The sequence below is a fragment of the Dendronephthya gigantea genome, unplaced genomic scaffold (genome assembly GCF_004324835.1).
Source record: "Dendronephthya gigantea isolate DGI-Jeju-01 unplaced genomic scaffold, DenGig_1.0 000164F, whole genome shotgun sequence".
Lineage (NCBI taxonomy): Eukaryota > Metazoa > Cnidaria > Anthozoa > Malacalcyonacea > Nephtheidae > Dendronephthya > Dendronephthya gigantea.
This window is the reverse complement of record NW_021163174.1, coordinates 387,161-414,312: the sequence shown is the minus strand read 5'-3', so window position 1 is coordinate 414,312 and position 27,152 is coordinate 387,161. Positions and strand designations below refer to the sequence as shown.

The 27,152-nt window shown below is 36.3% G+C and overlaps 5 protein-coding genes across 5 annotated transcripts; 1 reads left to right on the top strand and 4 right to left on the bottom strand.

Annotated features, from left to right (window-relative positions):
- Positions 1 to 20: 20 nt before the first annotated feature.
- On the bottom strand, positions 21 to 1,082 carry LOC114537780 (UPF0428 protein CXorf56 homolog). The gene is made up of 2 exons (XM_028558874.1): positions 710 to 1,082; positions 21 to 292 (listed from the first exon to the last, which is right to left on the bottom strand). Exons 1-2 carry the CDS (start codon positions 1,080 to 1,082, stop codon positions 21 to 23), a joined length of 645 nt encoding a protein of 214 aa, XP_028414675.1.
- On the bottom strand, positions 205 to 14,934 carry LOC114537788 (sperm-associated antigen 1-like). The gene is made up of 24 exons (XM_028558879.1): positions 14,625 to 14,934; positions 14,177 to 14,309; positions 13,693 to 13,767; positions 13,513 to 13,597; positions 13,225 to 13,359; positions 12,900 to 12,964; positions 12,411 to 12,520; positions 11,812 to 11,970; positions 11,485 to 11,562; positions 11,303 to 11,409; positions 11,186 to 11,217; positions 10,189 to 10,772; positions 9,861 to 10,035; positions 9,283 to 9,363; positions 8,849 to 9,161; positions 8,469 to 8,666; positions 4,119 to 4,232; positions 3,790 to 3,867; positions 3,029 to 3,250; positions 2,677 to 2,782; positions 2,214 to 2,288; positions 1,912 to 2,007; positions 1,558 to 1,662; positions 205 to 292 (listed from the first exon to the last, which is right to left on the bottom strand). The coding sequence occupies exons 2-23, from the start codon at positions 14,305 to 14,307 to the stop codon at positions 1,559 to 1,561; spliced, it is 3,123 nt and encodes a 1,040-aa protein (XP_028414680.1). The 5' UTR covers positions 14,308 to 14,309; positions 14,625 to 14,934; the 3' UTR covers positions 205 to 292; position 1,558.
- A 352-nt stretch (positions 14,935 to 15,286) lies between these two features.
- On the top strand, positions 15,287 to 17,075 carry LOC114537768 (chitobiosyldiphosphodolichol beta-mannosyltransferase-like). The gene is made up of 3 exons (XM_028558863.1): positions 15,287 to 16,057; positions 16,225 to 16,643; positions 16,834 to 17,075. The coding sequence occupies exons 1-3, from the start codon at positions 15,308 to 15,310 to the stop codon at positions 17,042 to 17,044; spliced, it is 1,380 nt and encodes a 459-aa protein (XP_028414664.1). The 5' UTR covers positions 15,287 to 15,307; the 3' UTR covers positions 17,045 to 17,075.
- A 751-nt stretch (positions 17,076 to 17,826) lies between these two features.
- On the bottom strand, positions 17,827 to 22,798 carry LOC114537757 (ADP-ribosylation factor 6). Its single transcript, XM_028558850.1, has 5 exons — positions 22,587 to 22,798; positions 20,326 to 20,440; positions 19,796 to 19,899; positions 19,241 to 19,439; positions 17,827 to 19,126 (listed from the first exon to the last, which is right to left on the bottom strand). The coding sequence occupies exons 2-5, from the start codon at positions 20,405 to 20,407 to the stop codon at positions 18,984 to 18,986; spliced, it is 528 nt and encodes a 175-aa protein (XP_028414651.1). The 5' UTR covers positions 20,408 to 20,440; positions 22,587 to 22,798; the 3' UTR covers positions 17,827 to 18,983.
- A 785-nt stretch (positions 22,799 to 23,583) lies between these two features.
- On the bottom strand, positions 23,584 to 26,444 carry LOC114537779 (splicing factor 3A subunit 2-like). Its single transcript, XM_028558873.1, has 10 exons — positions 26,188 to 26,444; positions 25,473 to 25,544; positions 25,348 to 25,394; positions 25,160 to 25,211; positions 25,006 to 25,063; positions 24,859 to 24,908; positions 24,636 to 24,776; positions 24,415 to 24,483; positions 23,697 to 24,095; positions 23,584 to 23,613 (listed from the first exon to the last, which is right to left on the bottom strand). Exons 1-10 carry the CDS (start codon positions 26,311 to 26,313, stop codon positions 23,584 to 23,586), a joined length of 1,044 nt encoding a protein of 347 aa, XP_028414674.1. The 5' UTR covers positions 26,314 to 26,444.
- Positions 26,445 to 27,152: the final 708 nt, after the last annotated feature.

Here is a 27,152-nt window from a genome sequence, read left to right as displayed (position 1 = left end):
GACGGGAAATACAAGTTTCCCTACCGATCAATCAATGTCCCTTTGGGTTTTTTAGCCTGCCCCTCGCTGCCAGCATCTGATGCACGCTTTTGGGCAGTGGTTTTTCTCTCAAGCTGTTTCTCGATTATTTTTGCATTATGTGCATATGATGTCTCCACTTCTTGCTGTTCAATTTCCTCCTCTTCTTCATCAACAGTGGAAACAGTAACAGAACTGAACTTGCCAAATTCCTTGGTTCTTTTTGTCATCATAACCTTCTTGGGTTTCTTTTTTTGTAAAGGATTCTTTTCATCTGTTACAAGAAAAGAAATGATTAGTTGTGTTGGTATAATAGATCAAACTACTTTAGATAAGATATTTCACAGGTAATAGAACAATGGAAAAACTTTATTGACAATTGGCAAAAACAATTATATTAAAAAAATCTATTTAGCATACAATTTAAAATGTTTTGGTACGCATAGATTAAGGAAATTGTGGATTGTCTTATGGTGTGCTTTGCCAAATAGGTTAATGCCTACCAGCCAGTGTAAAAAGTTTGTATAGCGCAACGCCGCAACCAAGATATCAGGCGGGCAATTTTGATGTCTTCTATATATTTACTAGTATTTTTTTAAAATTTTGGTTGAGCAGTTTGCATACTTTCCAGTCAGGCCTACCAGACCTTGCATCAACTGCCACCTAGGGTTTTTCTGTCACCCATACTCACCCGTATCTTTCTGTAAAACCAGCGCACCGTCAACAATGAAAGTAACTTTAGCATCCTTCTTTACATGATTGTAAAACATCCACAAGCTGCAGTTTTTGCACTTTTGCCTAAACTGCCTCTCAACCCCTTTCTCTCGCTTCAAGAATACCTCATCACCATCAATACAGCTTAGTTTATATGCATGCAGTTTCCCATCAATAACCCGAGCGTGGTCTAACCGTCTCAAGGGCAATTGTTCGATTGTGGTGTCGAGAATTAACGCAAGCTGCCCGCAGAGGCAGTAGTAAACATAAACTTTTGAGCTTAGGTCATTGTACTCTTCTTTATCTCTTGTATCGGAAACAACGAAGCTTTTAGAAACAACTTTTGGCATAATAAAAAAATGTCTGTTTAAATAATAGATAGCCTTGTCAATAGTGCCTTGCGACCTACAAATGTTCCACCGTCCAATAGATAAAACCAGGATGTAACCGAACCTCCCAGAACAGTGTTTAAAGTGAGGAAAATCTTTCTCAAAGTCCAAAAAATTTCAAAACATTTTCAATACTTTTTTACAATATTTCTGTCCGAATCCAAGATGGCGTCCAAGGATGCTTCCGTTAGACATAACTACACTTCAAAATTACTTCAGGGAAATTTTCTTTTATAAAAAGTCGCAAACTGAAACCGCACGAAATAAAAAAACTTAAAATTGTTGTTTTGTCAATAACTCCATCACTTAATATGAAACAGTTAAAAAAATAAGGACTGTTGTGTAGGTAGTTTTAATTTGTGACCAAGACCCCTTTGGTTTCTAAGAGTTTTCGGCTAATTTATACACAAAAATGAGTGACATTTACTGATCTTACCTTATACTTGATACTTTTTTCTCATTTTAGATAGGTCTTCACTGTTTATTCCAATCTTTTCTTCGATATTTTTCCTCGTGATATCTTCAAACATCTTTTGTAGCGCTAAAAATAGACGAACGGATTTTAGGTTATTGGACAAACTTAGTATCCTGGAGTATCTCAAAACTTGCTTATCTTATATTTATCTCAAGTTCGCAATGTTTTAAAGCGAAATATGGTAGAATGTTTCCAAATATAGCAAGGCTTGCAAATTTTGTTCATGTTTGTAATATTTCATTTCACAACAATCCCCCACTACCGTGAATTTCAATTTCAATGCATGTTAAATCAGTTTAATAATTGCGTTTATACCTTGTCTCTCGACAGGCGAAAGAAACATTAGCGTCATTGAAAAACGGTCCACGGTCTCCAATTTCCCCAAAAATTCGTAAACAAACTTCGCATCACCTATAAAATATATCCATATAACTGTCCTTAACTGATCTAACTAAAGAGATCTCTCAGACTCTAGTTACGCATTGTTATATTAAAACTTTCAGGAGTTTATTGATGTCCTATAATATACGTGACTACATGCAAGAAGTAATAATAACGTGTGTTGTCTCTATAACAAAGAACTTCTAAAAAATGAAAAGACTTTTTAACAATTTTACCATTGTTCTTTAATTCGAGATCCAGAGCTTTGACTATCGACTTGAGGATATCGCCATCCAGTTTGTTACTGAGTACTAAAAAGCATTACGCACAAACCTTATTAAACGAATCTAAACCTTACAAGGTACTGAAGCTATATAGATAGACATAAGATTATACTCTTAGCCCACTGGCGGCTATAGAATGAGCGGCTTGCTGAAGCGATGAAATCAAACATTAATTCCTGCTTTCATTTCACTTTTGAAAACGGTAAATTTGGTGGAGAAAATAGTATAATCTTATTACGGACTTTCGTTCAAACATTCTATCACAACACCTATACAAAACTTGGCTAGGTAATAGCTATATACTTCGTACTAGATATTAAGATGTATAACGATATCTTTCTTTCGGCTCAAAATTTCCTATATGAGCGATGATTTAGTCAAATTTGCATCATATTTCCAGCTTAAAATTTTTCACCTTTAGGCAAGTCAGCTAAATTGACTTGTTTTAAGATCTTCAAGTATTCCGATGCATCTTCACTCTTGACACTTTTCCATGATTGCAGGAATTGATAGGCAGTTTTCTAAAACAGAGGATCTTTTATCTATCTACTGTGATCGCAATGAATCCACTGGTTTTTAGGTTATAAGTGGCCCAGTAATAAATTTTTGGCAAACTATAACAAAATATTAATAAAAAATTACACTCCATCAAGTCTCCAAAATATCGGAATTCTCCAATTTGAACCGAGTCAAAATCTGGAGGGGACACTGAACCTGATTCATGGCCAAAAGTAGTTATAAAAAGCTCTAAGTTTTTCTTAACTTACAACGTTATATTTAACTGGACCCGGGGCACTGACACTGGCCTTTGCCGTCATATCTTCAATTTTTTTCTTGGCATTTTCTTTCTGACTGACTTTGGAATTTGCTGTTTTTGTTTTATTCGGTTTCTGATTACTTTCAGGAGGTGACCTCTTCTGGACAGTTTTTAGCGTCTCGTTCTTTTTAGCAGGAAGGTTACTGGGTTCTTGCGGCGCAGATATGTCAGGCTATGAAAAAAAAGGCACAGAATTTGCAAGGAGCCAAGATAAGCGTTTGAAACTGGGATTGGGACAAGAAGCTTTTTAGACTGACTTTTCATCAATCATACTCGTTTATCTAGCCTGCGATTCCTCGCTGTTATATATAGGAACACAAAATTTCGGTATGGTCTAATCTATAGTGACCTTTAGCTTGACGTTTACGGCAAACGCCAAACTGGTAATAAACATTGTGTTTTAACTCCACTATTCTAAAGTGTGCAGCAATTTCGCTAAATTACAAAACGTTCTACATCAAACTCGTGATGTTCAGCAGTAATGTAAGAAAGCAATTGATTATCTTAGCAAAGCAGCAAATTCAGCTTTGCCGTATGTGTTTCACGTTCGCCGTATAAAATTTAATGCTTGAATGACTTTAATGCAGTCATTGTAGATTACTACACCAGGCAGTTAATTGATAAACAAAATTTGTGCATGGGACAGTGTTTGAAGCAACCCTCGAGCTTTTGTTTCTGGTATAGTATATTAAGTTGTTACAGACAACGTACTTTATTCTTCTCGTCATCGTCGACATCTTGAATTAAAATTTTCTTCCGCTTGGGGACTTTATCCTCCTCTTTTTTCTCCTGTTAGAATTCAAAAAGCAGAAATCAAACTTCCCATCTTCGAGATTAATCCAGATCCTGCATGCTAAATCCAAATCGAAGAAAATATTTCCAGGGAGATGCGATGCACTCAATATTCAATAAGGATTTCACAGCCTTTCTGTATGGAACTTTCAGCATTCGCTGTTGTTGTTGCAGATTATTTTTAACTGAAGGACATAATGGAAACACAAGTGAAAAGCTGCGAACGGTATAGGATAGTGGAAACATACCTTTTTAAGCAAGGTAAGCACGTTCGTTAGCTCACTCCTTGCGGCACCATTTTTGCTATCCAGTTTTAACACTTGAACCAGATCTTCGCTCGCCTCACGATACCGCCCTAAACCCTAAAATGAAATAGCAAAGTTCTTGTTTGGCCGCAGATTTATTATAGATTAGAAAACTTAAGGTTATTCATCGTTGATGAGCGATGATGATGATTACTCAATCGTCGCGATCTTTCACAAAACTTTGTACTTTCACAAGCGCGTTTCGTTTGAAATTCAACATTTTCATGTAGTTTGTAACTACACGCCAATGTCAATGATTGTAAAATATTACAGCTGGTTAGTTTAACAGTAAAATATAAACTGGCAGCTTGCAAGGACTATATATACCAAGAATTCTTTTATTTGACACACAACATTTTTTATTTTGTCTTTTAAAAAAAGTGTTTTGTTTTTCTCTAACGTTTTACTGTAATTTATCGTTATTTTCACAGTGAATAGCTGTTAAAAGTACTTAAAATACAGATTTTTTTTAACTCAAAAATATTGCATCTGGTTGAACCAGAGTGATTTGGAAATATCTCCATGTATAATATTTAACAGTAAAATTATATAAACTAGCAGGTTACATTGAGACTCTAACGAGTATCACGCAGGAGTAGACCTTTTGCATTAAATAATATAGCTATATCTTTATATATGCATGAAAATGCAATTAAATTACTATTGCTGAAAAGATTTGCAAACTTTGCAAGGCTATTCTTATTTTTCGTATTTTACAACATTTCGCAATCAAACTTTGAATTTCTACAAATTTTAGCACGCTCTTTTCAGCAGTGCCAGTGGTAATTTAATTGCATTTTCATGCATATAGATATCTAAAAACGTAGTGTATAATGCAAAAAGTCTATTCTTTTATCTGACTTACGCCTACGGCACGGCTACGCCATATTTAAATTTATCTTAAACTGAAGTTCTTTTAGTTTTATTGCATATAATTTATCTTATTGTCACAGTGAATGATAGCGGCGAAATAACGACAATTTATCCATTAAAATGCAGATATTTTTAAGTACATTGTCTTTGTTATTTTTCAATATACTGACAACACTCCAGCAGCACTTGAATGATAATATACTTTTCGAAATACAGTCGATCACTGTTAAATTCTTCTTAGCCTAGCCAGATAAAGGCATTTTATTAATTATATTTCTTAATCGCTTTACTGTATATATTATTATACTACAGTTAAAAACAGTGACATATAATATATCATTAATAACGATAAATTATAGATTTTTTAGTACTTTATTCTTCAAACTGTCAATACCGACAATATCCAGCACTTAAAAATACAGTTCAACTGCTGTGAAAGTTAATTTTTTACAGGGTGTCCCCCAAAAGTATTCGTTCTATTGAAATCAGATCTCTTGTTGTGAACCGTGTTGTTGCATCTTTTGGGATTTATCCGTTTACACTATACCGGATTCGCTTGACACGATATCTTATATAGTTTGCCTTTAAAGGGCAATGGTTAGAAGCAAATGCTTAGTGTTTCGATACATTTGGTATATTTATTTCGATCTCTGACAGTAAAAATTTTCACCGCCTTTTAATAGCTACAAAATTTGACCCCGGAAGCAATCCGGTATATATGCTGCATGTGAACGGGGCCTCATGCAGTAACTCTCGTGTTTTTGTTTTCGAATGACATGCAATTTTACTGCCGCATAAATATCTGTTATATACATTAAACTGTTTAAAGTTGATCCTGCAGCAAATATTTAACTATTTGCCGGGGCCGTAATGTTGCTATTCTGTTGCATTCTGTTCACCAAGTTCATGAGGAAATTTAGCCCTTCGACTCTCAGTGTTTTGTCTCTCCAAAAAAAGATCAGAGCGTTCGCCGTCGGATTAAAAATCAAAAAAATATAGGACCACCTTCTAAGAGTTATTAAAATGGAACATGTCTTGAGTTTGAAGATTCCAAGCAAAATTATCGCGGGCATGAAACAGACGAGACTAGTGAACACTACGAGAAAACACGACTTTGCTATTTTCCAGTCTTTCAGATTACGTCTTTTTGCGTTTCTGTTTTCGTCCCCTGGGATGCCAACGCCCTGGGTTTGCTTGCGGCGGGCATGAAATATGCTTGCGTATGTAAATGTCAGTAGCGCAAGGAACAGAAGAGTGCTAACAGAAAAGAATGGACCGTCTACATTTACTCCGTAAAAGGAGTTCACGCCAAACAGAAGAGTCTGAAGAGAGCAAACAACAATGACGCATTTAAACAGTCTTGCTTTCGTCACTTTAGCGCGATGAATGAAAGGATGCAGGATACCCATGTACCTCTCCAAACACATTGCAGACATCGTTGTTAAGGAATAAAAAAACAGGAGGAACCGAATCTTTTTCGATACATAAAGGTAAACGCATGATTGCCTTCCAATGAAGTCCCCTGAGAAATGTACAATCGACAATGGGATTAGAATTACTCCGTTTGAAAGATCAGCTACAGACTGAATGAAAATGGTGAAATAGGCCACCCTTTCTTTGAGTTTTCGGGACTTTAAAATCGTGGCTACCGTAATTCCATTCAGAGAAATGGAGGTGAAGAGAAGAATTGCACTAAGGAGGAGCGCAATGCAATACAGGGGCACACACCAAGTTGTAGGAAATCTGAGAACCACCAGTTTTTCGTTTAAAACATAACAAGTTTCGATTACTCTTTGTTCAACTGTCGCATTCATTTTTCTGTGTAGTTTACTCTACGACACCAGTGGACTTTGAAATGAGTCAATCTATAGCTTATTTACTTATTTATATACTTGTTAAACTTTTCTGAAAATACTTAAAACAGAATAAAAATTATAAATTAAGGAAACAAAGGATATTAATGGCAGAGACACCAATCACACCAGATGTTACTGTATGATTGTTACAATTAACACCCCAAAAATGGTTTATATTCATATAGACTTAGTTACAATGCATGATCACGATTTCTAAATATTTAACAAAATATCTCTTGTACAAAAGATTCAAAGATGGCACTCGGCAAAAACATAGGCGTACGGGCGCAACTTCGCAAAGAAAAATCGCCCGAATTTTTGAATTATTATACAATGTGCCCGAATCTTAATTTTTACCAGATTTGTAACAATTAGCTTCATTTTATTTGGTTTTGACAACGATTACCAGAAAAAATGTAGCGACCTTTGGCAAGAAAACTGATTCCGTGGAAAACAAAGTCGTCCGGATAGAGTGCTCAATACTAAATAATTAAATAATAATTAAATTTATGTATTCTGATTAAAAGTGTGCGATTTCCATTTCGTTTTTTTGATCAGACTACTCAAGCGCATACAAATGTACAATTTCGGTCTATATCTAATTCCTGATATCAGCTGCATGTTAAAGTGTGGTGCATTGTTCCAGCACTTCGCTCTAATCCCGCAAAATATAACAACAACACAACTAACAAGGAATGGGGACACAAAAAATTCGTACAGACATGCAAACCTTAATACAAATATAGAAAATCGGTTAAAAGTAGACCGCTTATCCCGCTTAAGTATATACTTGTTTCTTCTAACGTTTTTGTGTTCACGCACATATAGGATAATGTAAACTTTAAAATTCTTGTGCTGAGCTGGCGACATGTATGGATATCCTATTTATACCAAACCTTATGCGTATTGCTTTGCGACTGACGAATGGCATGACTATATAACAAGCATCTCATATATGCTCGTAGACGCTGGCAAATTTCGAGCATGCATAAGTATTGTGTGTGCGTCTGCATATGCAAATTTCGAGCATGCATACGTATTGTGTGTGTGTCCGCATATGCCAGCGTATTTTTTTTGACGTGAACAAAGTTTTCATGCTAGCTGCTCTAAGTACATAAATCAATCAATCAATCAGAAGCCAGACCTTCGACAAAACTGAATTATCATTTCCTTCATTTCATATGATTTCGATGCATGAAAATTTTGAGTACACGCCTTCGCATTTTTAAAACTAGCAAATTAGAATTTGAGTGAGAAATTGTCGGTACGGTATTTTGGCGGGAATTTGCTTGCATTTTTTCAGTGGCTGCGTCAAGCAAGCAAAAGATGAAGAACTCCTTGGGTCTTAAAAGTCGAGAAGATATATTTGCATACTTGCACTGCGTGCCTATGCTGAGGAAGGCATCGACTAGTGCATGCAGAACTGAAAAAAAGGACGAACCGAATGACAGTATTAAACAGGTTGCATGCAAGTAAAACTCGAGGAAGAACAGTTTAGCTTGAAAAGAAATAGCTAATGCCCCCTTGCCAGGACAATACATAGAAAATTATTAAATTTCCTTACTTTTCTTGCCTTTCCTCGTCTAAAGAAAGCCTTTATGTTGTCGCTTTGGATCTTCAACGCCGTGTTGCAGTCCGCTTCAGCCAGATCATACTTGGTTAGTTGCAGATAACACAATGCTCTGTTGGTGTATATGGCCACCTCTTTCGGGCATAACTTAATACAATCTGTGTAACTCTTTATCGCCTCTTCATGTTTACCCTAGAATAGATAAATCATAGTTTCGTAGTTTTACATATTCATATATTCATGTTAGCAGAGCGTAAAAACAATCAATTTCAAAAGAAACTAATATAATGCTGAACGGGAATAATTATATGAATATTTGTCACCCCACTTAACGATCCTCCGCGGCCCCTGGACAAAAATATCTTACTACTCACCTTTTTAACTAAGGCATTCCCAGTTTCCTTCAACTTGAGAAATGTTGCCATTACATTCGCCCCAGACTCTTCCTTACTTGCCCCTAGGACGCCGGCTTTTCCTGCATTCGGGCTGCTGTCAGGCAACGGGCTAGCCTCCTCTGGCATTTTTGAAACTTCGTCTTCTTTCTTACTTTGTTGCACTTGATTGGAATTTTTGACAGATTTTCCAGCATCCGGGAATATCTGCTGCTTGCTATCGTCATCGCCGCTCATCTCAAATATCTCTTTTCGCCAGGATTTCCCATGAAGCATTTCCAGATGTTTTATTACTCTACGCGAAAGAGAAGAAAAAACAGGATTCACTTTTCATAACTCTCTACTTGTTTAACAATTTTTAACAATGTTTTCCATAACTTTTTTCCATGAACGTTATTCTAAAAACTTCAATTTACCTCGAACAATGTTCCTGCGCCATTTTATTGGTTGCATCAATGAGTCGAACGCGATTGAAATCCCTAAAAGCCTCTGCATACCTTGAAAGTTAAAAAATATTTTCCGGTCGATCCTAGTTATAGCATCCTTGCTTATAATTATTCAAAATTCCATCATAAATTATGATATATTCTCGATGAACGTATTCGATATCCGTTTTGGAATAGAAGGACTATACAGTACGGATTAAATAGTACGGATTAAACAGTACGGATTAAATAGTACGGATTAAATAGTACGGATTAGGTAATACGGATTAAGCAGTACGGATTAAATAGTACGGATTAAACAGTGCGGATTAAATAGTACGCATTAAACAGTAGGGATTAAATAGTACGGATTAAATAGTACGGATTAGGTATTACGGATTAAATAGTACGGTTTAAAATTGTTAAAGCCATCAGAATGACCTATGTCCGTTAAATTCAAGTATAATATCTCTTTCTCATAGATCTCGTATATCTTTATATAAAAGAACAGTTTGGGAGCGATTTCGGCCGAAAACGTCAATTCTTCACTATAAAAACAGGATCCTTACTTTTCCATCGTTTCAAAAGCTGTTCCACGACGCAACAAAGTCTTGATATTATCATCAATCAGCTTCAACGACTCATTACACTCCACTACACATTGTTTGCAATCACCCATCTTGAAATAACACGCCGCCTTGTTATTGAGAAGACTTGATACAGCGCTAGTATACGACTCTCGGTCTGCAAAAATTTAAAGAAAACAATTAAAGCAATGTATATAAAGCAAATAAAAGCTAAACCACATCCCAGTAATACAGTTTTCTTCGTTTCCTTTTGAAATGTGCATCAATTTCAAAGCGCCCTAAGTTATCTCGCGAGAAAGTACTAAATTACCTTCCCACAGGTGTTCGACACAATTACTAAATTTCTGTAAAGCTTCAGCGTGATGACCCATTTTATACAAGTCATTTCCATCTTTCATCAATTCTTTTACTTCGTTGGGTAACTCCAACACACTCTCCACCCCGTTCTGCACAGGTTCCTCGTTCCCAGTACCACTCGGATTTTCAAGATTCCCGTCCGATGATTGGTTTCCCGGCTCAGCCTCAACCTCTGTCTCCGATTCCATTACCAAGCAACAATCTACGCCAGCAAGATTGCGTTTGTTTTCAGTTGCCGAATCCTTGCTATTATCCTTCGACAATCCTACTTGTTCATGTTTTACACCACGTTTCACCTCCATGTCATCCAATGTCCCCTTACTAGTAGCTTCCAAACCGTTTTCTCCAACGTGATTGGACAAACCAGTTTTCCTATTTTGTGCGTTTCCACACTCCGTGTCTTTGGTGCTGCTATCAATTTCGACTATATTTAACCGCTTCTTCTTTCTTTTTGCGCCCGAGATATCTTGATCTACATTTTGAGTTTTGTTGCTATCAACGTTTCTTGTTTCTGTTTGGGTTTGCACGTTATTTGACCTATAATATTAACATATAAATATTCTGAGTTAGAGTGGGGCTACCAACTCGTACCAGTAATGACGTCTATTTTTGCGAACGGCAACTCACGTCCGTAAAAAATATTCTGGTATATCCGACCTTTGATATTTTCTTATTACCAAGGTCGAGTATACCATATACTGGTATATTCAACCTTCACTGTTTTTTTATTACTAAGGTTGAGTATACCATATTCCGGTATATTCGATCTTCACTATTTTTTTATTACCAAGGTCGAGTATACCATATTCCGGTATATTCGATCTTCACTATTGTTTTATTACTAAGGTTGAGTATACCATATTCCGGTATATACCCGCATATGGAGTATACCCGGAGTATGACCCGCATGTCGAGGTGTCAATCGACAAAATAATAAAACTAAGCCTTACTTCTTCGTGGCTTGAATTTCTCCTAATAAATCCTATAAAAATGGAACATTCAACAACATATAGTCAAAAAATTAACATCAAATATGGGTGGGTAGATAACGTATGTTTTTACGGCACCTTTGCTCTTTTGTTTTTTGGGTCGATACTCAGAATTAGATTGAAATCCTTTGCAGCGAGTTCATATTGTTTTAATGCTTTATAGGCTATTCCACGGCGTATGAGAGCTGCATTGGAAAAAAAACAAGGAACATTAGTATTATTGAACGCCAAGATAAATGCAAAACACTAACCCGGCATACCTTTTAAATTTTTTGGTTCTATTTCAAGGACCTTACAGCAGTCCTCGATCGCTTCAGAAAATCTTTCAATTTTCAATTCTAGAATAAGAAAATCCGAATGAAGTCAGGAAAAGTTTAGCTATTGCAACTTAGAATTTTAACTACATTTTGCATAGGTTTTTTAAAGGGTTTTAATTTCGAGTGGAATCATACACAACTCAATAAATACACAACTCTAATTGCCGGCCAATTCTGTCCTTAACTACAGTTAAAAGTTAACTATAATCTTTTATACAACTAGCCCCGGATGTCAAAACCATTCACCCATAATTGCGGACCATTTCTAACCTGCAGCAGCCCGATTGTTATAACTTGCAGCCGTAGGTTCGTATTTTAAACTTGTTGTGTAGTAAATAACTGCTTCGGAGTAATCCTGAGCACGAAATGCTTCGTTTCCTTTTTCTTTCTCTTTTGTGGCCCGTAGTAGCCGTTCCTCTGCATTCATATCTGATAAATTAATGATCGACTACATTTTTACTTGTGCAAATATTTGTCGTTGCTGCAGCGCGGTATATTTTATCACGTTTGTCTGTTTGTTTTTCTGGTTGTCTGTGTGGCAATTGCAATCGTATTTGTTTCAGTTTTCTTTGTTATTGTTATTGTTTCTTGTTACTCAGTGTTGCCATTGTTCTTGTTGCATTTTGTATTATTGTTTTTGTTATTTATTCGTGTTGTATTCCTTGTTGCATCTTTGGTGCTATTGTTCAGTTGCTTTTTGCGTGCGCTGTTTTGTTATTTTTGCCGGTTATCGCTTTTGCTAGCTTTATTGCTAGTAATTTTGTTACAATCTTTATTACCCCTGGATCCGCCCTTTTTCAATCATATCATCATTCACCACTGAACGAAACTGATAAAGAAAAAATACTGATCGGATAACTTGATCTAACCTTTAGTTGAGACTGCTGGTCCATTCATTGAACTTTTACTTTGAGCAACTTTAGGTTTTGGACCATCTTGTTTCATGTCCACGTTTTTCAGTTCCTCGTCGACGTTAAGCCTACAATTTAATACCCGGTACCGATTTCATATGGTACATGTGCATTGAAAACGACGTATTCATTTATTAATTTGGCGAGGATTTTAGAGGGATTTTAAGACTACAACATGTGTACACATTTTACTACAAAACACCTTATTTAGCAGGTTTTTTAATTTCCAAGATTACTCAGTAATAATAACACATTTTGACACGTCTCGCCTCTGCATCAGAGGCGTCTAGAGGCTTTTTTTCCTTGAAATATTTAATACATCAAAAATTTTTTGATCAAAGTGACACAATGGTGCATGCACTAGCTTGATCATGTCCTGCTAAGTTGCTAACTACAACGAACTGTGCCCTAGTACCAGACCTATTATTTTTGATAATTAAAACATACTTATCCCACTCATTATAATCCCTAGGTTTCACTCTTTTCTTTGATTCAGTTGCGGGTTTTTCAGCCTAAAATGATGAATTACATAATACATTGATCCTACTACATAATTAGGATTCTAGTAACATATAACAGGTGTCTGAACTATCATATTTATAACCAGGAGCCGGATGTATAAAAGACTAGTTAACTTTTAACTGTAGTTAAGGATAGAATTAGCCAATCAGAGTTTTTTTATTTTGAGTTAACTCGGATTTAACTATGCGAAGTGTAGTTATATAAAGAGTTCTATACAACCGGCACCAGGCAATTCCAAACAACATCTTACATTTTTTGTGTCTGAACCACTGACAATGGTTTTTTTAGTTCTGACTGGAATCAAACCATCAACATTTGTCTCTTCAGCCTGTCCATTTGACTCCCTTAGCTTCTTGTCAATATCATTTGCCTGCTCTATCCATTCCTATAAGTGATTGACTTAAATTTGCTAAATAACACATTAACCCCCTTTTTTGGCTGCATTAGTTCAATGCTTACAGGAGCATATAGGAATCATGGATTACAACCCAAGTTCCCAACTCTAATTTGCATTAAACAGAAATTTACATGGACATACTTGGAAATCCTCTGTCACCGATTTCTGTTCATCAGCATCAAGATCTCTCACAGTTGGTGCTGGTTTGTCTTTCCGTAGTATTTCACTATGACAAAACAAAAAAAGCAATAAGAAAAGGCATCAAAGGTTATATGGAAGTAAATAGCTAATCACAAAATAAAATCATTGCTTCAAAGGAACCTCTTTGGATTGAGTTCCTTCAGTTTCTTCTCAGCAAATTCCAGAAGATCAGGATAATACCCTTCTTTGCCTGTTCTATTGGTACAGAATTGAGAGATATAGAACCTGGTTAGTGACAGTGTATGGATTGTTTGCATTCAATAAACCATATCTATAATAATTCAATTTGCTACGTGTTTGTCATTTTGTACACCAATCTATTTTTTGTAAATCTCTCCACTTTAATTAATCAATGTATTTTTAATAATTATATATAAGAAAATCATGTTGAATGTAAAGATTTGTAATCTAGGCATATTATTTGTTTGTCAATGAATGTTCTTGGATTGCAAGTTTTTTATTGAGCTTAATTTCGACTCAGTACTTCGAGTCTTCTTCAAAATATCTAAATATAATAAGGATATTTTATAAATAGGGAAATCATATATCTTCTCCATCAAACTGCTCATTTTACAGTATCCTTAAAGAATATTTTTTGACAAACCTTAAAACCTCAATAATTTCTTCAAGTTCTTTTGCATCATTACAATCCTTTATATAACTATAATCAAAATGACCTATGGGAATATTGGTACCATTTGCTTTCGCTAAACTTCCAGGAATTGGCTTGTTCATTTCTGTAAACAGTAAAAGAAATTCTTGTTGATTTTGATCAAGGGTCTGCATCGCAGGCTATATAGGCAGGAATCTTACCCGAATGTCCACATAAATGGCCTATTTTCCGTAAGATATAGTAATAGACTTTTAGTACGGATCTGCTCGATTATTCCTCAATTTAATTGTTCAAAAGTTTTGCAAATATATAAACAATATATCTTCAAGGCATCCGATATACAATGCTTATATTTGAACCAGAATATATTTGTCCATATTTGTATTTCGTACTGTTCACAAAAATCAAGATACCATTCAAGCTACCATTCATAACATACCTTTATGTTCAAAAAGTACAAATTCTACTTGTGCAGGATACGATGCTCTTTCTTCAGTTACTAGATTACACCTCAATACCGAAAGTGAAAGCCTTTAAGAATTTACCGGTAGTACGAGTACGATTCAGATTCACTAAAATGTCAAACGCCTCGGATCCAAAATAATTTTGACGACAACGGCGCAGCAAACACTTTGCAGCGCTCGTACAATTCGTCGATCGTCCAAATTTAACTAAAGATCGCACCGATTTCCAAGGGAATTGCACTATATGAAAAGCATATAAACAACTTCGTAACTTCGAAGTTTAAATCGCCGTGCCAATACATAAACATGAGCCAGCGAATTTCGAACGATACAAAATTTCTCGTAAAACTTTTGGCGGGAAAACAAAATCGTAGCCTAGCCTGGTTAAATATCTCAAATTTTACCCCGTTTTGTGAATTTTAAGACAATTATAGCAAATTTGAGGGCTTAGATAGGCAGATGGACTTTTTCTCTGACTTGAATCTGGCTAATTTGATTGAAAAAACGTAAAATTGATTGCCTTTTTCCGTTTAGTAAGAAATCAGATGGCGTTCGATTTGGTTGACGATTTACTTCCGGAAAAATATTTCGCGACGGAAATCCGACATGATCTATATAAATGGTAGTATCTGTACAACATTAAAATAAAATAGTTGAAATGTTTATGGCTTTATTCGCAGTGGTGTTTATCTCCATAACTATCATTATATTGTTTGGTTGTATTAAGAATTTCAGGACAGTTGTTCAAAAGAGAATATTAATTATAGTTTTGGGGGATGTTGGTCGCAGTCCAAGAATGCAGTACCATGCCTTGTCATTTGCCAAGGAAGGTTTTGAAGTCAACATTGTCGGATTTGACAATTCACCTCTAATTCAAGAATTACAGGATGAAGAGCTAGTTCATGTTGTGCCTCTGTCTGAACCTCCTGTAAAGCCAAGATTGCTACCTCGTTTACTTTTTTATTTAGCAAAGACAATATTCCTATTTCTGCAACTAATTATCATTGTCTTATGGAAAACATCAAAGCACTCTCACATTCTCGTCCAAAACCCTCCGGCCATCCCAACACTTGCTGCAGCATGGCTACTTTGCCTGATTCGCCAATCGCATTTTATCATAGATTGGCATAACTATGGTTATACCATTCTCTCATTGACCATTGGCAGCAAAAATCCACTTGTTAGGTTTTCGAAGTTTTATGAGGGCATCTTTGGACGCATGGCTGCATACAATATATGTGTTACACAAACAATGAAAGAAGATTTAAAGAAGAGATGGAATGTAACAGCAACTACACTTTACGATAGACCACCAAAGCGATTTAAAAGTGTGGATGAGAATGCAAGACATACAATCTTTCTTAAATTGTCTGAAAGCTATGATGTATTCAAATCTGTCAAAAATGAGGTTTGTTTTGTGTTTGAAAATAGGCCTTGAACTTCTATCATTTAAAAAGAATATCCAGATTCTATAAAAGCAACAGGAATATAAAATAATATATAAGAAATTACCATCTCCCTCAGTCTCTTCCAGGATAATTTTGTCCATAACCTAAACAGTTTTTAAATTTCTAGAATACCACTGAAACAAGATTTACAACTACCGTGAGTGGCAGAACCACCTTAATACCAGACCGTCCTGCCTTACTAATCAGCAGCACTAGCTGGACAGAGGATGAAGACTTTTCAATCCTCTTTGAGGCATTGCAGCAGTATGACAAAATGACTGAAGCCTCCAAACTCCCCAATCTTGTGTGTGTCATCACAGGAAAAGGTCCATTGAAGGCCTACTACCAGGATATAATATCAAAAACTGACTTCGATCATGTTGAGATTTGCACACCATGGTTGGAGGCTGAGGACTACCCCACCCTGGTTGGGTCAGCTGATTTGGGTATATGTTTGCACACATCATCTTCAGGCCTCGATTTGCCTATGAAAGTTGTTGATATGTTTGGCTGTGGTGTGCCAGTTTGTGCAATTGGTTTTTCATGGTAAGAGTTTGCTGAAACTCCTTTTATTCCTAGTCAAATAAATACCTGCCTGAGTTGGCAAGTCTATTCAAATTTATCTAACACAATAATACTTCGCCTTTTTCATTGAAAAAAATCAAAATTGATTTTACTTAATTGAAATCCAGCATGATTAGAACTTAGTAAAGAAACGAACCTTCATTTCTTTTAGTCTTCACGAGTTGGTCAAGCATGATGAAAATGGTCTAGTGTTTCATGGTCCAGAACAGCTGGCAGAACATTTGCAAGAATTGCTGGCTGGTTTTCCCAGAAATCAATCGTCGCTGGACAAATTTCGTGAAAACTTAAAGAATTTTCAGGAAAAACGCTGGCATCCATGCTGGAAAGAAACATTTTTTGACCGTGTGTTCACGAAAAAGTAGACGTTATTTTAACTTTACGTAGAGCATAATAAACCTGATTAACTTGGCCTGTTACGAACATTTAACTCTTCATGTCGACGAAATAAAAATAACAAACAAGCAATGCCGTCGCATGCCTAATTTATTGTTCCCTGTGGCTACGCAGTCTGAGGACTCAACTGTTACAACTGACGTTACAAATCAGATTATCTAGATTATAAAAGCGAAATTACGTTGTCGTAATTATGATGAAATTGGTATAATAAAAAAATAGAGTCGGCATGAATAAACCTGAAGTGCGCTGTTTAGTTGTCCAAAAAAGCCCATTTTAAAGGCACACGTCGCAATCTTGGTTCATTTGCCTTGCTCAATGAACCGACTAGACGTAATCACCAATCTCTATATATGGTTCAGTGAAGTCAGCACTTATCCCATACTAACTAATGGGCTGTTTACATGAGCCCGGTTACCCGAGACTCAACGAAACGTGAGAGGACTTTGAGGTATTGAAATGAGTCTTTATGACACCAAACAAGCACATGCTAAATTGTTGTGGTGATTATACGACTGCAGGATCATGTTATCTGCTCATTTCAATACCTCAAAATCATCTCACGCTTCGTTGAATCTCGGGTAACCGGGCTCATGTAAACAGCTCCTAATATACGGTTCCAGAACATTCCGGTACCTGGAAACTGTAAAAAATATACCGCCATCTTGGTTCTCAAAATTTGTTGCTTTATACAGCGTGCGATGTCACACGAGTTTGAAAGTTGCAACACAATAAGAAAAAAGATTTTAAGTTTAAGAATATACAGGTTTCGTTTCAATTTATTTGTCCTAATAATAAACAGATTAAATTTACAGGAGTTAGTTATACCAGTACATACGGGGCAATAAAATCCTCATCACTTTGAAAGATCATGAATGTTTTTCTATGGCAGGTTTCTGTATATAACATGTGCAAACTCATAAGGATGCGTGCGAAGGTCAATTTTGGCTAAACGCTATGTGCCGACTGCCATATTTTACAATAACTTATCGAGGAACAAATTAACTCTATCTAAAAATATAGTAACTCGTTGAAATTTTCGTAATTCGAAAATAGAAATTCCAGTCCGAAAAGGATTTGAAAACACTCTGGGCGCGTAACGGGATATCATCACTCGGACACAATTCCTTCGAATGACCGTATTTTACTCAGAAATACTTTATACGTGCTGAAGAGGGCCAGTGACCTCAATAATTACTGAAACGATGAATGCTCGTCTCGCTCCAGTCCCCTTAGAGTTCACTGTTGAGTAATGCTAATTTTGACCCTGATCAGGAAACAAAACTGGACTGTTTATTTCTAAAATTCCAAGACGTTTAGGAAAGAAATGAGAGAAACTATATCTTCAATTTTTTAAACTCAAAATATCACATCAACACTACCATATATCTACCCTCTAGCCTACACGCATCTCTGCCCGATTTTCCCTTCAATTATGAAAATGTACGCGCCCGATAAACAGGTTACACATTTTCCTCGAGTAAACTTCGTGCTATCCAGTTTAGTTTTCAGATCAGTGCCGCAAACCTTTCTATATATAGTGATAATTAATGATTTAGAAATAAAATATAGCGAAAAAATAAAACCAGGAGTATACGTTAGCCTATCACTTCTATTTTATTGTCAATGTTGAGTTGGTTTCATTTTTTGCACAAGTGAACAAAGAGGGTTTGCAATCCAGGTGGACCTTGAAACAAGCGAGACGCCGGCTTTCGTGCTAAAACTCTTATTTCCTACCTCACTGTTAACTTTCATCACGTTTTAGCCATAGCTCTGAAACGAGCAATTCTGCACATTGTACAGCATTGTGCATATTTGAAAATTCGAAAATAACTTTTCTGTCTATCATACATTTTTAAGGTCTAATATTTCTCGGGTTTTTTTTTGCGGCGCGAAATGATTCCGGACTCACGATTTGTGATTTGACGTCAGCCATGTTAATCCTTCGTAAAGACCATCGCCAGTTGTCGCACACGACGGTTGCACGTACCAATTCCGGTCGCGAATTCGAGTTAGGCCGAGTTTTTCCTGAATTTCGTGAGGTTTCATCGCTAGAAACAGAAAAAGATGGGGTTTTATTCACTGTAATGTAGCATCAAAGAAAGATTTATCCTCACTTCAGAGCACATGGAGATCAAAATCAATCCAAACACGTGCTGACTTACCGTCCGGTAAATCCTGTTTGTTCGCAAATATTAGAATTATAGCATCCCTCATTTCCCGATCGTTTATAATTCTGTGTAGTTCCTGTCTCGCTTCTTCGATACGATCCCTGTCCGCGCAATCCACGACGAATATCAAACCCTGGGTACCAGTATAATAATGGCGCCATAGCGGTCGTATTTTGTCCTGCCCACCAACGTCCTATAATAATAAAAGTTAAATTTACTGACGTCGAATAACTGGAACTTTTTAAAGGCCAAAAATTGAAAATGAGTAGGCCTAGTTGCGCATTTCCAGTGGTTCAAATATCTTGAAGCACTGGCTAGTACTCCAGTTTAAGTGCAGCTCAGTGGATTATCACAACTTCCTATCAAGTGTGGTATGAAAACTGTCTAAAACAAACCAAGAAACTGCTTGGTGTTTCGACCTAAGGCTTTTGTCATGCTAACCCTTAAGACAAAGCACCTTGGGTCTAACCTCAAGAGGTTTTCTCTCTACTTCAGGCAGTTTTTATGCCACATTTGATGAAAACTTGGATTTCAGTGTAATATACTTACCCAGACATTAAATTTAACATTTTTATACGTTACTGTTTCAACATTGAATCCTACGGTGGGTATGGTCGTCACAGATTGACCAAGCTTAAGTTTATATAATATTGCTACACAAGTTGTGAAGGAAACCAACTTAAAAAACAAACTTGGTTTGTCACCTTAAATTTGAAGAACAGTCTGCACTGCCATTAATAAAATAGCTAGAAGTACAATATTTTAAACAATCCTTAATTGCTTTTGAATCTTTAATTTTTATTCTCTCAGAACCTTCTTTTAAGCTTTGATTTTCTCCCCAATTACTTATGAATTTGCCTCCTTTCGTTCTTTCATTGGGAATATTTTTATATCCCTCTCAGACCAAAGAGAGGGTGTATGAAAGACCCTCTTAAACCAAAATAGGGTATATCCTGGAAATATCCCTCTTAGATCAAAAAGACAAATAGAGGGTACATTCCCCTTTATGAAAGGTTATAAAAATTATAAATGTTATAAATTATAAACTGAAATGCTGTTCTACAAATTCAAAAGGATACTAGTTTTCCCAGCAGCATCAAGCCCTAACATCAATATTCTCATTTCTTTGTTGCCAAAGATTTTGGACAGTAACTTGCCCATCTTGATGATCGAAGATGAGCCTCACTCAATTACCTGACAAAATAATACATAGGTTTAGCAATGACAAACACATATTTCTAGAAACTTAGACTTCCTAACAATATTTGCCAATTCAACAGTAAGAAAAAGCTTTTGTTTTAAAATCATAAATCAAAACTAGATGTGGGTCAATTGTACAAAAGAAAGATTGTAAAAAAGTTTTCCAAGGGTAAATATAAGGATGGAGGGCACTGTCCAGCTTTTGTACAACAGAACCAAAGCATTTTTGAGATATAATTTATACAAGATAATAATCTGGACAGGTCTAGTCATCATACAAAGTAGTTTCTTTTTGAAACTTGCTACCAGTTCAAGAAATGTGTGAAATGGAAACAGGTTTGGCATAAAATATTCCACTGTGGTTAAGTTTTTTTACTCGATAAACCAGTCACTTTTTTATTGTAATAATGAAAACAAAAGGCCATTTATTGGGAGGGGTGGGCCATGAAAGAGAGCTGTGAGTTCAAATTACAATATCTAGAAATTCCTCTTGACATTGACATAACAACTTATAGTTCAATTTGACAAGTGGTAACACACTGAAGTACACAAAATAGCACAAATTTCATTGCAAGCTTTGTAAAGACTTTAAATAGATTTTTGTCACTTTCTGAATTCTCTTCTAAAAGCAAAACTTAGGTTTCATTTAGGCTTTTTTATGTGTCTTATTAAATAATCAACACTGCTATTTTAACTATAAATGCTATTTCAGGAATACATTATTGTTATTACTGATTATATACATTATTGTTATTACAAGCTCCATATTTCTTTGCCTTAAGCATAGCCATGACCTAAGGCAAATTTGCCCTTGGTGCATATGGAAGCATAGGAAGTAACATGTATATGGGTATGTTGGGCGAGACCCCATTTTTTTCCTTTTACAGACAAGCCCTACAGGTGTCAATTCAAAAACAAACACAATATTAATATCTTTGCATGTTAATATACTACATGGGCCTTTTTATACACTTAGTTATCTTTAAAGAAAAACCTTGTTAGGAATATTTTATATGTTGTGGACGTGTGGTGTTATTTATTTTCAGTGCTGTGCTTCCAGCAGATATACATGTGTGAATTATTCTTTATGACATTGTTTTTGTATTGAACATTGACTTAAAAAGGCTGTGTTCACAATGAATGGATTCAACTCAAAATTCAACTTAAATCAGAAGGACTTTGTTCAATGGCAAAGCAAAAACTGGACAAATTACTCACATATTGAATGCTTTGGACATAAACTCTAAATATTTTTACCAAGCTATACACAAATAAAGGCTTACATTGGTCAATTTTAACAGCCATGACATGTACTCAAATATATAAATAATAAATGACACAAAATTAACCCTTCAATTGTGTGAAAAAATACCTCACAAAATTGACACAAATTGCAAAATTCTGCCAAAGATTAGCAGAATTGTTTCGGAGAATGTAAAGACATTGAGATGTGCTGAGTCTAGGGTTGGCTAAATTATATATAATCCCATGTTATTTGGAAGAAAGCACTTGTATTGACAAGGATTTAGATTACTCTTCATTCAACTCATTTCTGTATAAACAGTTTAACATCGAGTAAATTTGAAATAAAATAAAGACCTATAAAAAGTTATTGGATGATAGAAAATAAGGCACACTTCTGCGCAAGAATCGAAACAAAAACTCATACAATTACAGCTTGGAATTCGTAGATTGCTATACCGACATTTATCATTTCAAATTGTCTCTCGAATATTCTTAAATATATATACAAAAATTTAGAATGCAGTATTTCACCAGCGTGTATTTCACCTGTGGGAAATTCTTCTATATTCCTTACGCGACAACGTTTTAGAAAAACGCTGCTAACCTGTCTTCAAAAACACAAAACAAACAAAATAAAAGCTGCTTCAAGCCTCGGCGGGTTCACATTTCAAAATCTGTCGGATACAAAATCGAACGAGGAATTCTGAACTTGCGAAATACTGGGTAAATTTCGGAAAGAAATTGTCGAGGACCCGGCAGATTTAAGCCTTGACTTCAGCGCTCTGTCTTGTACATAAGCCAGAGTAGAAATACGCGAAGCAACTAACATTTTCCGGGTAGTTTAAAGTTCATTTGAATATGATTTAATAGCCTATAGCATGAATCAACCACATACCAGTCTATAAGCGCGAACTTTGTCGACGTTCTATGCCTTGAAACTAGAGGAAACTCCGTCGCGATCGCTTTTAAAATGATCCAGATACACTCTTCGAATGTGGACAATGTAGTTCCGTGTTGAGAAATCTTGTAAAAAGCGATTATTCTTCCAAAAATAATCAGAATGTATCCATGAACTATCTAGGGTGTGACGAAGTATGGCGGCCGGCCGTTGGCTACTCAGGCAATGCCAATTCGACCAGTTTGTCGGGCAGGATCGGAATTAAGGTGTTTCAGGCTTGGTTACCTAGCTAGCCCGCAAAACAACTTTCACCCGCAGTGAAAAGAATGAACTGAAGCTAGGGTGGCTAGCTGTGGATTATTTCATCAATTAATCATTGAGATGATTATAATTCAAGTTTACACTTGCGATTGCAAGGCAGACTTTGGCAGATGATAGCGACAAGTTTGGATGGTTGATCATCTCCTCTTTCTCACGTTTGTCACGCATATCCCGAATATCATTTACCAAAATTTGACTGACAAAAAAGCTCATTAAAACAACCTATTTGCTTAATATGTATTTGTCTCGGGATATTTTTCAATTTTTTTTTTAATTAAGCAATTTCAATCACGCGACAAGCACATGAAACCCGCTAAATGTAACTATGTCCAAACCACAGAATACTATAAATTGCTCGAATTTTAACCAATTCAGGGAGGTGTTGAAGAACAAGTAGTTCCGTCGTTTGAAGTGCTTTTTTCAAACATAGCAACATTTCTCACGCTACGCACTCGAGCGGATTTCGCAAAGACAAATTGCACGTTATTCAAATTTTTCTTTCGACCACCAAGAGACAAAGGGTGCTAATTAGCAGGGGGTAAACGAGTAAACGAGTTGGAATTGAATAACCTTTATAGGCGAGAAGTTTCTTGAAAAGCTGTTTTACTTACAAAGGTTTGGTACAAGTAATAATTTGGAAATGATAAAATAGGTAAGTTGAAAAATTGTCCACTTAGAGGTCTTCATCGTCGTATTTCTTACACTGACGTGTGAATGTTTAAAACGAAATGTTCTCTGAGTTATCTCGCTGCGAATGGATTGAGGGGGTTCTCCGAGGGTACGTACGAGGTGCGGTGGAATCAGACTGGGGGGGCCAGGTGGCCCTGAGGGTGGTCCATGGCCGGGTGGTGGACCCGAGGGTGGTCCATGGCCGGGTGGTGGACCCGAGGGCGGTCCATGGCCGGGTGGTGGACCCGAGGGTGGTCCGTGGCCGGGCGGTGGACCCGAGGGCGGTCCGTGTCCTGGAGGTGGACCAGATGGTGGGCCAGAAGGAGGAGGTGGGTTGAATCCCGGAGGCGGTGGGGGACCAGATGGACCTTGAGGGTTGTTAGTCACCCCAGGAGGTGGAGGTGGGGCACCTGGGGCTGGGTTAGGACGACGAGGATTGCGGGATTGCTGTTGTTTCATCTGCTGCATCAGTTGTTGTTGATGGGCGGAGATCTTGAAATGCATTTGGAAAAAGAACTAAAAAACGAAAGGTTCTTGTTAAAGGTGATGAGTAAAAGAAAACACTGACATTTATTTCTCTTTGATTGAAAAAAAAATCCACAATTCCAAGGCTGACTTGAGTTTGTCTTGCAATTAAGAATGGTATGCAAAAAAAGATTGTGGGTTTTCAAACAGTATAGCATTTGTATTTCAGTCTCGGTGAAGATCATATCTAAATGTTTATCATAATGAGGTGGGTATTGGACACAAATCTCCTGATGATTTCAAAGATGTCAGCCTAGTTTTAGAACTTAGCCATTTTCATGATGAACTAAAAAAATCTACTGTATTTTACCTGCTTTGTGTTTGGGTTCCAATGGGTCCAAAATTTACCATCACTTTTGTCAATTTCTCGACTGGGAATCTAAATAACGAAATAAACTAAAGTATTAGATTATGCGAAACAAGATTTTAGAGTACACTGGACCGCTGCATTTGTGATGCGTTTTGTGTGATTAACCACAGCAGCTGACAAGAACAATTATCTGGCTAATCGCAGAAGACAAATTTCTTCACCTTGAAAGCCACAGTCTCATAAGGCTCGGCAGCAAATAGTAAGTATTGCCAAGATCTATCCGGAGGTTCAATCCTCTGCTCGTAGGCAGACATAAAACGATGTCTGGGTGTCAGACCTTCCGCGATCTCAGGATAGTCAATCTAAGCAAAAAAGACAATGCAACACAAAGCTAAATTAAAATTACTACAAAATTCCCTGAATTCAAGCTTGCAAATTTCTTACTTGAAAAAGTAAACTATGTTGTCCGGAGCCTTGTTCTCGCTGTTTTGTCACTAAAATTTAATGCAGCAAAGTCTTTGAATATTGCAGTTAGACACAAAATATTTCACATTCATGTCAGATTTATGATATTTAAACATTTATCAATACCTTTGTATCCAGGTCTACCAATTTTTACAAACTTCTTTAGTGACACTCTAGGTTTCTCCTACATGATTCAACAAACACAGGTATTTGTTGAACAACCCAATAGTTAGACAAGCATAGTTCTAAGTAATGTTCTCCAATTACAAAAAGTTCTTACAGGTTGAGGTTGTGCTGGAGCCTCTTTTGCTTCTTTGGCAGCTCTCCTTGCCCTATATTGGAAAAATAAGACTATGTTTTAGACACCTAGTGCCCCCAGACACCTCCCTATACTCATGGCTTCACTTGAAACATTTTAACACAGATACATTTTAAATGTCAGCAGCTTTGACAATTTTAAAAACATACAAATTTTGTTGATGTTTCTTTCCTTGGGTATGGGCCAAGTAACTTCCCTGTTATAAAAAAACCCACGTTGAGTTAAAAATTACCACAATAAAACTTAATGATACTTTATGACAATCAAACAATACCTCATTATTATGCAAGGTTAAGCAGAGTTTACATTCATAAGAACCAAGATGGTTTTTCATAAAATATGGATCCTATAAAAAATACACACACGACACATTAAGTATTAGTTACAGTGGATTGCAAAACAAAGCTCTTAACATATTTTCATTTCTCTATACATTGCAGTTACTAGCAAATTATGTCCTACACATAAGGCTGGACTTCCTGTGGTCTGTCTTGTTGAAACAAATGTTGGCACATCAGTGCACCAATGCTATAGACTTTTCTTATAATGATGTCAAACATGTATGGAAAGTCAGATGTTACACAAAATTTGATTTGCTCCACGAAACTATTGAGCAAATCAAACTTTGTGTGACACCATACTTTCCATGTTTGACGTCATTATGAAAAAGGTCTATTGTCGAGATGCCAACATAGACATTTCTATTAAGTGCACTAAGAAACGCTCTTCTTTAAAACAGTTGTTACTAAGCCAAACCATTGAACATTTATTTAATGACATTGCGACAATTTTTTTATCATGGGTAATTTCTATGTTTCAAAGGTTATGATGGTAGAAATATATGAGGAAACTAAAAAAGTGTTAAACAATGAGTTATCCCCCCCCCCTGAATAATGGACAACAATTTTATTTTGTATGATATACCCGTGCGAAACTCAAACTGTATTAAATCACAAGTTATACTTTATTTAAATCTATAGTTTCCAAACCTTGTTAAGATCGATGGTCTCCAAAGCAAGTTGCCTCAATCGTTCTCGTCTGTCACGATTACTTTCAGAGAACGATGCTACGCCTCCACTACCCGTCTTACCGCCAGCTCTGTTCTGAAAATCCATTTTTGGACACTACAGAAGACTACAGACCTCTTTGTAATGTGATCGGCGTCTTAACCCGTGAAAAACTGACAAAAATCAACAAAAAACAATGATTTTTGCACTGTTTTTACTTTTTACATCAATCGAAAAACGTGAGGATAAATCTTTGAGCCAGCGATGTTCTGCGGTGAGTAGTGATAGGAATACTTCGTATTACTTTCATCCACGTTAATCCACGTTACTTTGTGACTTGACAACTCACGGACCGCGAGCGTTTTTCGTATTGCTGGGGCTCGGAACCGCGCGCCTGCGAGGACAGTCCGGGAAATTTTTACATAGGCCTCTAAAATGGCCGCAAATGCCTCTCAATTTAAGGATTATTGAAAAATAGTAGATACTTCGTAAAGTTTCCAGCATGTTTGGCGCTCATATACAAACTTTAAACAATATAACCATGCTTTGGTTATGATGTCAAATATTTTGATATGGGTAACCACGCATGTTAAATGGTCTAATGTTGGTGCTATTGTAAAGTTTCAAGCATGTTTGGTGCTCATATACAAACATCTATATAAAGTTGCAACTTGCAAGCATCGAATATGGCCGGAAAACTGTAGTATCCGGGCATAATAACCTAGTTCTTTAATGACATTATTCTAACTATATAACTATATTCTAATTTATGCATGGAAATACTTATATAAACAAGAGTAGTAAGTTAGTTAATAATAGATAGGGATGAATAAAGTGTAATCGATATTTAAGGATTATTGAAAAATAGTAGATACTTCGTAAACGGTTTCCAGCATGTTTGGCGCTCATATACAAACTTTAAACAATATAACCATGCTTTGGTTATG